The 8321-nt window shown below is 46.8% G+C and overlaps 1 protein-coding gene across 1 annotated transcript; it reads right to left on the reverse strand.

Moving 5' to 3' along the window:
• Positions 1-4890: 4890 nt before the first annotated feature.
• Positions 4891-5662, reverse strand: LOC136514032 (5-pentadecatrienyl resorcinol O-methyltransferase-like). Its single transcript, XM_066508014.1, has one exon. The coding sequence runs from the start codon at positions 5561-5563 to the stop codon at positions 5015-5017; it is 549 nt and encodes a 182-aa protein (XP_066364111.1). The 5' UTR covers positions 5564-5662; the 3' UTR covers positions 4891-5014.
• Between the last annotated feature and the right edge of the window lie 2659 nt (positions 5663-8321).

Raw genomic sequence — 8321 nt, forward strand, 5'->3', positions numbered from 1 at the left:
TGTCTTAGGTTTTCAATGATCTCACTAGAATTACTCAGATATAATGGTGGGTTTAGTAACTGAATTTTTTGTGTTGTTTGTTCAGAGCTAGCTGGTTCAGTGTCCTTGTCTCAGCTTGTTACTTGTATTATTATCTAGATGATGTCTTGATTTGCCAAATAGTTTCTTGTTACTTGTAGATCTCTCCAGCACCATTTAGAGTTGGGGAAGGTGAATCTCCACCTTCTTGGGATCCGATACCAACTCCAGAAGGTACTCCAGAAGCTTCTATATGACTGCAGTAGTAAAGTTATTTCAAATACTCAATTATCACCTCTATAGCCGGTTGCATGAATATAACAGGAGCAGGAGTTATATGGAGCTGTGTGCCTACTAGTGGTAGGATTATTTAAGGGCAGGACTTGAACTGTCAACCAAACTAATAGGCCGACCAGTAGAGTTTTTACAAATCACACCGGTGAGGTGAATGGTCCAGTATCTCACTCTCAGCTAAGGTAGTTCAGAGCAAGGCTAGTTCCCGTCAGTTATTCATGTTATTTTGATATACTATATTTGTAGTTTTTTATCTCTCTATTTTGATTCTGGAGCAGTTCAGTACTTCAGTTTGTTTCTGAATTTTGCGATGTGGTTGGTCACAAAGTGAGTTTCTGAATTCTGGAGCAGTTCAGTACTTTAGTACATGATCATGCTGTGCATGCCAAAAGTTGCCACAAATTATCTCATGAGCATGCCTATGTACACTATCTCTGGGAGTAAGTATGTGTAAATGATGACTGAAGTTGGACCTTGCAAGTAGGCGTAGTCTAGCTGTCCACTCTTGCTCTTGTAGGACTTTGTCAGTATCATTAATAAAGTTGCAGGTCCAAATCTAGTTGTGCAATGCAACGAACTATTCCACTTGTTACTATTTGTCTAGCAATACTTTTTCTTAACAAATACCTTTTCTTGTTACTTGTAGATCCCTCCAACACCATTTAGAACTGAATTACTGGAGCAAGTGGAAGTTACAAAAGTTTATCACTAGAAGAGTGACCGGTGTGAAGTTGCTTCCTGTTTCTCGTAGATTAGTAATAGTTCGGTAGTTGGGAACCAATATACCATGGTTAAAGTGGAAGCTTATCTTATGCCATGGGCACCAATATACCATGGTTAAATGGGACTTACAGCTTATTATTTATGTTCAAGTTCAACAGCTTTCATGTTTGTTTTGGATTCGGGTCTTCGATACTCTGCTGTAGCTTTGGTACTGCACATTAATCTCAATTTTTGTTGATGACAAGCACTTACATCTGTTTGTCAGGTCATGAAATTTCTGTTGGGTTTTGCTTTGCATGGTAATTTGAATTGTTTCAAGCTTGATCACATTCTGTTGTGTTAGTTAAATGCCTAGATATGTGAACATGCTATCAGCAGCCCTGGATTCATCCCTGGACAAACAGAACAACAAATAGGAGCCTCCTGAGTTGGTTCTGCTGGGGAATGAAACCTAGGCCTGGAATGAGTGACAGCAAGTGGATCAACAAATTCCAGGCCTGGATTGGATCCCCGGCCGCTGAACGAGGCCTTATGGTTTCAGTAGTCGAGAAGAACAAGAACAGAACTTGTTGTCTCTGAACAAATTGGCCAAAATTGCTTTCAAATGTGTTGCTCCTGAAGGCATTAATTGATCGTCCGTCGATGAGAGATGTGGTTTCAGACCTGGAGCATGCCCTTAATAAGTTGCAGCCTTGCAGGAGAGTGCAGATGCAAGCGAAGGAGATGTAGTTTTAGACCCGGACCATGCCTTTAAGTTACAGGAGAGTGCAGGTGCAAGCGAAGGTGCCAAGATTTTGCCGTCTCGTCTGTGCCGCCAGTAGACAAACAACTTTGATAAGTCACTCCTTATTGATAACAGTGGTTTATTTGGTAGAGTTTTTCATGGCAAGATTGATGGAGCGGCAATAACCTTTGTGGATGCTATGCATGTCTACAGCATACGTGCCTTCCATAGCCTGATAGAGATTATGTCGAAGCTCGGCCATGTTCAGCGATCCAGAGTTTTTGTACAGGGACTATGTCAACTTTGTTACACACAATTCAAGATTAGATTTTTTTACCCTTGTTTCTGTGAGGTTGTGTATCCATATGTGTCCCCTCGGCGGCAGGTGACTGGCCTCTCACTTTGCTCGAAGCTTTCGAGGCCGGCACACGCATAACCTTGAAAATTTTTTCTAGGCCTAGCTTAATTGCAGTTGCAGCAGGGCCCCAAGAAGCTTGCATGATCCAAGCGCCGTATGGATCGAATGGATGCGCGCTCAGCCCGACAACGGTTGTTCATTCTGTCCACGCGTGTCCGCGCCTCCGCGGTTGCTTGTGTTTACGGCACGGGCACACACCTCAGCCCGACAGCGGTTGCTCGTGTAAAGTTTTTCTGATTTGAGGTAGAATGTCTTTTCAACTCCGGCACCAATTGCCATCGGTAGTACGAAGCTGAGATGCAAAGCAGAACGGATCAAGTAAGCTGTAGTCACAATCAGCTCCTGGGATGAGAGATACTGCAAATCAGTTTCACTATTGCTGTTGAAAAACGCGCATCGCGAAAGAGAGTTTCACCATTGCTGAAAACAGCATATGGCATCAACGGAAAGCAACACCAAGATATATTTTGCACTGAGATGTATAATTAATTGCGGTTTCGATCGTTTTTTCCCCGTTACCTTGTAGATGCGTTTCGCCTCCACGACCACAGGTTCCCTCGTTGACACGACGCCAGAAAAAAAAAATGGTGGTATAAAAAAAGGCACACAAAAGACAACGAGTCCCACTTGTATCCGTGACCCCACATCTCAATGACCAACTACATATTTCTTTGCTTTTTTTTTTTCCTGCGCGTTTCTTCCTCAGGATGAAGCAAAGGAGGCCGGCAAGGGGCGGCATCGCGGACCTCCAAGCCGCCGGCAAGGGGCGGCGACGAGCTCGCGGCGCCCTTGCACAGAACGACGAAGGGGAGGCGGCCTCTGACCTATAGATCGACGAAGGGGAGCCGCCCACCTATGGTGTGCATGGGAGACAGAGGAGATGGCGCCGGCTACTCGGCTTGCAGGGGTTGGCGGAGCACGTGTTGTTTGACCTGCAGATCGACAAGAGAGGGCGCCGGCTGTCCGGCCTTAAAAGGGGGATTTTTTTAACATTTTTTGTAAACTAATTTTAAATTTAACCATGTTTTTTTTGTGTTCGTGCACACATATATAGAGCAACTATATATGAGCAGTGATCGTTTGTGATCACATATGGGATGGACACAGATGGTCAGGTCATGTGCATTGCATCACGATCGAGCGTCTCTGTGTGTGTACACGGATGACAACCATCACGATTCACGAGGGAGGCGTCGTCTCGTCAGAGCTGTAGCAAGCGCTAGCAGTTGTGGCCACATGGTTGAGCAGGCGTTGTGGTCCATGTTATTTTTTTATCACCACGGAATCTAACCGAACGCTGTGTCTTTCTTTATGACGACACGTACACGGGATCTGACACATGGACCCAGCCATGGAGCGCTCAGGAGGAGCGTCTGCAGTCTCCGGAGTGCAGACGTTGCGTCGTCCTCTCCTGGCCTCCTAGGCGTCGACGTCTCCTGGCCTCTCCTGCTGCGCCGTGAGGGATGACGTGACGGCGTGGCGCCGCGCCAAGATCGGTGGCGCGGCAGACCCCGCCACGTCACCGGTCAGCGCTCCGGTCGTCGCCACGTCATCCCTCTCGCCGCGCCACCATGTATGGCGCGCCACATGTATTTCGCCGTGCCAGAAAAATAGGTGTAGCCAAAAGTGTTAGTTTTGTAAAAAAAAACATTGTTGGATTTAAAATTAATTTATAAAAAGTGTTAAAAAAAATTCGCAAGGGGCGCCGGAGCGTGAAGGAAGGCGGAGCGCTAAACGCGGAGCCGAGGAAGGTGCTCACCGAGGAGGGACGGCCGGCTAGGAGCGGCACCGTCACCGGCGCACAGGAGCACGACTTTTTTTCCCAAGCGCATGCATAGAGCATCCGCTCGCCTGTTCTCACGGCGGGGAAGAGGAATCGGGAGGAAAGAACAAACTGGTATGCAACATAACAAGTGGCAGGTGGGTAATGAACTATGCAAAAGCTGTTTTTGACGAAAACAAAAGTTGATCGAGTAGGTGCTCTTTGGTTGGGTTTTGGCTTTAGAAAGCCAAATAGCAGATTGAGAATTTGGAAGGGAGGGCGTATCTTATTAAAGAAACATCCAAATTGTGTACGTCTCTACGGCGTCTGCATATACATAGCATATATCTTATATATTTTCACATCACATGTAATTAGAACCATAGTGCCACACTACAAAACAAGTTACTCAGCTTATTACAAACTCAAAGTAAAGGCTCCTAGTATGGTCCACATCGGACCATAATAATAAAGGCTCCTGGTATAGTCCACATCGACCGGATCATAATAATAGAGGCCCACATCAGCACCTGCTTCACGGTCTTGAGTTGATGGAAGCCTTTGTCCACACCAAATATTCATGGATAGACCTCGATGACTGATAGGGTGCCAACAATGGGTAGAATTTTGTAGTCTTTGAATCCAGCTTCAATGAAAATCTTGTTCCACTCTCGCTCGTCGCGCTCAACCCCATTGACCATCATAATAAACAGATCGAACATAACTTGTGTCTCTAGATGCTTTGTGTCTGACTTCTCATCATGTCCAAATACCATGTCCATGATTATTACCTTCCCTCCTGCATCCCGTGGAGATATCGCTTGCATGCAATTCTTCAATATCTTGACACACTTATCGTCACCCTAGTCATGTAAAGTTGTCTGGACTATGCATTTCAGACAACTTTACATGACTGGGGTGACGATGAGTGTGTCAAGATATTAAAGAATTGCATGCAAGCGATATCTCCACGGGATGCAGGAGGGAAGGTAATAATCATGGACATGATAGTTGGACATGATGAGAAGTCAGACACAAAGCATCTAGAGACACAAGTTATGTTCGATCCTGCCCTTTACATGTTGAGTTGAAACGTCAGGCCACACGGGGACGGATCGTTCTGCTCCTGCCGGAACCACGCGCACAAGCCCACGGGCTGCTGGGAGGAAGCGATAGGGTAGAGCGCCAGGCTCACGAAGGGAGCCAAGGTCGCCGAGCTCACCTCGTCGCTGACGAGGAAGCGGGAGGCTGCCGTCAGCCGGTAGACGACTGCAGCTTCGTCGTCCGACGCCGCGTCGGCGACAGTTGAATCATCATCTCCAGAACCAGAACCAGCTGGTGGTGGTTGCTGGACGTGGACGACGCTGAAGGTGCCCGAAACGGTGAGCACGCGCATGAGGCGGCGTAGGGCGCGAAGCTTACATGGGTGGAGGGCGGTCTCGGCGAGGATCTGAGGGAGGGTGGCGCCGTTGCCGTGGTGGTGGATCGCGTCGGGGATGCGGAGGTCCAGGGCCACGGCGAGGGCGAGGGATTTGAGGTAGCTCAGGGACTGGTGCCAGAGCTCGTCGTGAGCTTGGAGCCTGGTTACTCTCCTCCGTGGCTCCGTCTCCGTGAGTGCCATCATCGTGCCTGCCCACGTATAGTATACACTGGTGACTAGCTAGCTAGCTATTCTCTTTCTCAGTTGCTAGCGCCTAGCGCGCGCTGGGTTCGTGTCGTGGCCGGATGCACCGATCGACGGAACCGTGTGTTTATTTATACAAATGTTCTGCTTGTGGTTGTTCGCGCGCTGGGTTCTCTTTCTCAGTTGCTTGTTGTGCTTGTGGTTGTGACCACACCTGGCTTAAGCGATTGGAATACGAACCGGTCAGTACTCACAAGTCACAAGCCACACGCGTTGTTGCGTATGCTGCCTTCGTCCACGCAAAAATGTAATTCTCGTTTTTCGAAAAGTCAAATAGATTCAATTTTGACTGCATTTGTATAAAAAAGCACTAACATTAATGATACAAAATAAGTACAATTAGATTAGTCTATATTTTCATAATAAATTTATTTAGAGACATAAATACAAATACTATTTACTATAAACTTGGAGACATAAATGCATATACTATTTGGCATGTTGATTGACACTTGCTTGAGGTACTTCACCCTGCATAGGTTTGGTAGCACTTGTTTGATCTTCTGCATGCATCTGCTAAGTGCTAATTCTGTGGTGAACACTTTCTCAAGACTAAAATATGCTCAAAATGCTTTGCAATTCACATGTGTATCATATGATCAGTTTGAGCATTTGCTAGCACATGGATTTATTGCTATACTCACATGACCGTATCACTTAGAGCATCCTTTCATTCTGAATGATCTACTTTTGAAGCTCTTGCATTCTGCATCCCACAGATATTATAGCATATTTTGAGGGGAAGTTGCAGTTTCTGGCTTTTTGGTGTGTGCTTGATGTGTGCATGTATCAACAAGGAAGAGAAATGGCACACACAGAGTTAACAAGGGGGAGAACAATTTTCCACGGGAGTTGCATTTGAGGCTGTTTTGCTAGTTGTGTTGCGCCTTTGCCTCTTCTAGAGGGACTAGCTTTGGTTTTGACAACTTTGTTTAGTAGTCTTTGCTCTTATACTTAGCTAGTGGTGTTCAGCCCTTTCTGTCTTTTCTTGAGGACTAGCTGTGTTCTGCTTGGTTGCATCGAGCCGTTGCCCATGTCTTTGGGGACCAAGTTTAATTTTGCTCATTTCAAATGACCTAGTTTTGGCTTTTCTTTGGGTTTTGGTCATTTGACTGGGAACGGTGAAGGACGACGGACGTGAGGCTTGGATCGAGGGACCAAGGAGCCGAAGGACTGATCGTGGGTGTCTAACACTTGGGGACATCGACACGTAAGAGTATATGTGGAGGAGTGGACCGTGTTGTCAAACGGAGGCTCTAGAAGCCTTGGTGATCGAGCGGTTGAAAGGTCCTTCTTTGGTTTTGGTAATTGAGTGACAACCTAGGTGGACTAATACGTGTTTATGTGAGATACATAGGTGATTAGTCCACAGGTACACTAGTGTGAGCAACACATGCCATAGAGGTGAAAATGGCTTTGATATGTTGCAATGCTCACACATGTGATGAAGGAGCTCATTGCATATGAGACATGACATGGAGTCATGTGACTAGGTGGAGAAGATTAAGATGAGGCTTGTCTTGATGGACTGGTTGCAAGCGTGAAGGGCAAGTCGGAGGCTTTGACGTGATAAACCGTGTGGCGGTGAAGCTTGAGCAAAGACTTAGCGCCGATGGACCAAGGCAATGGTGAAGTGCAAGTGAGGTTAAGATCGATGAACCAATAAGGTCACTTGTTGATATAAAGTGGATCATATCATTTGTTGAACAAGGTTGGTGCTTGTGTAGCATCGACATTAGAGGAGATGAAATGGAATGCGTAAGGCAAAGGTAATTTGTAGGGTATTTCATTTCACCGGTCAAAGGTTGTGCAGAGAAGTGCATGGCTGGAATTAGGATAGATGGCCAAACTATCAAGAGACGAAAACTTGTTTGCATATCGGTCATCTAGTGCCACTCGAGTGATCTAACTTTGCATGCGTTGCTAGGATCGAGTGGCATGGTGAGAAGAGTGCTAACCCTTGAAAATTCTTTGAAAAATGCTAACACACGTGCACATATGTTAGGACACAATGGTGTTAGCACATGGAAGCAAGGGTGTTGAAGATGAGCTTGAAAAGATGAAAAATAAGCTTAGGACCCTGGTTGGCAGACCACAGGACCATGGGCTCTGAGTCCCGAGCTTAGGACTAAAGCTCAGGACTCAGGCTCAGGACTCAGTCCGGTGGTGCTCAGGACCATGGTTCATGGGTCCGAAGGTTCCCAAATAATTATGCGTAAGACAGAGAGTAGCCAAAACATGTTTGACCCGGGAGGCATGGTCCGGAGCTAGGCTCAGGACCGAGTCCGGAGCAAATTGTGCTCTCTAGACCCTTACTGGAGACCTCAAGACCGATCGAGGTGCATGATGGTCCTATTGGTGAGTCCGAAGCTCAGGACCGAGGTGCACGATGGTCCTGAGGGTGAGTCTAGAGCTCAATTCGGAGGTAGTGCTGAGCGCGTGCGAAGTAGCCGTTGAGCTCCAACGGTCATATTCAAATGGTCATCACACGTCGTGCAGTCTTATGCTTTGGACCCTAGTGGCGAATGGTCCTGAGCCCCTGTCCTGAGCTCAGTCCGACGGTCATGTGGCTGACTTTTTGAGCAACGGCTCTTTAGCCCTTTTAGGCTATAAATAGAGGTGATGCTCGGCCGCTGTAGGGTTAAGATAGCGGACTAGAGGGGGGTGAATAGTCCTTTCTAAAATTAAACGCTCTAGC

The sequence above is a fragment of the Miscanthus floridulus genome, chromosome 16 (genome assembly GCF_019320115.1).
Source record: "Miscanthus floridulus cultivar M001 chromosome 16, ASM1932011v1, whole genome shotgun sequence".
In the NCBI taxonomy this organism is placed as follows: domain Eukaryota; kingdom Viridiplantae; phylum Streptophyta; class Magnoliopsida; order Poales; family Poaceae; genus Miscanthus; species Miscanthus floridulus.

Excerpts from the sequence above, each read along its gene's own strand:
- LOC136514032 (XM_066508014.1), bottom strand. The coding sequence starts at position 5,563 with ATGATGGCACTCACGGAGACGGAGCCACGGAGGAGAGTAACCAGGCTC.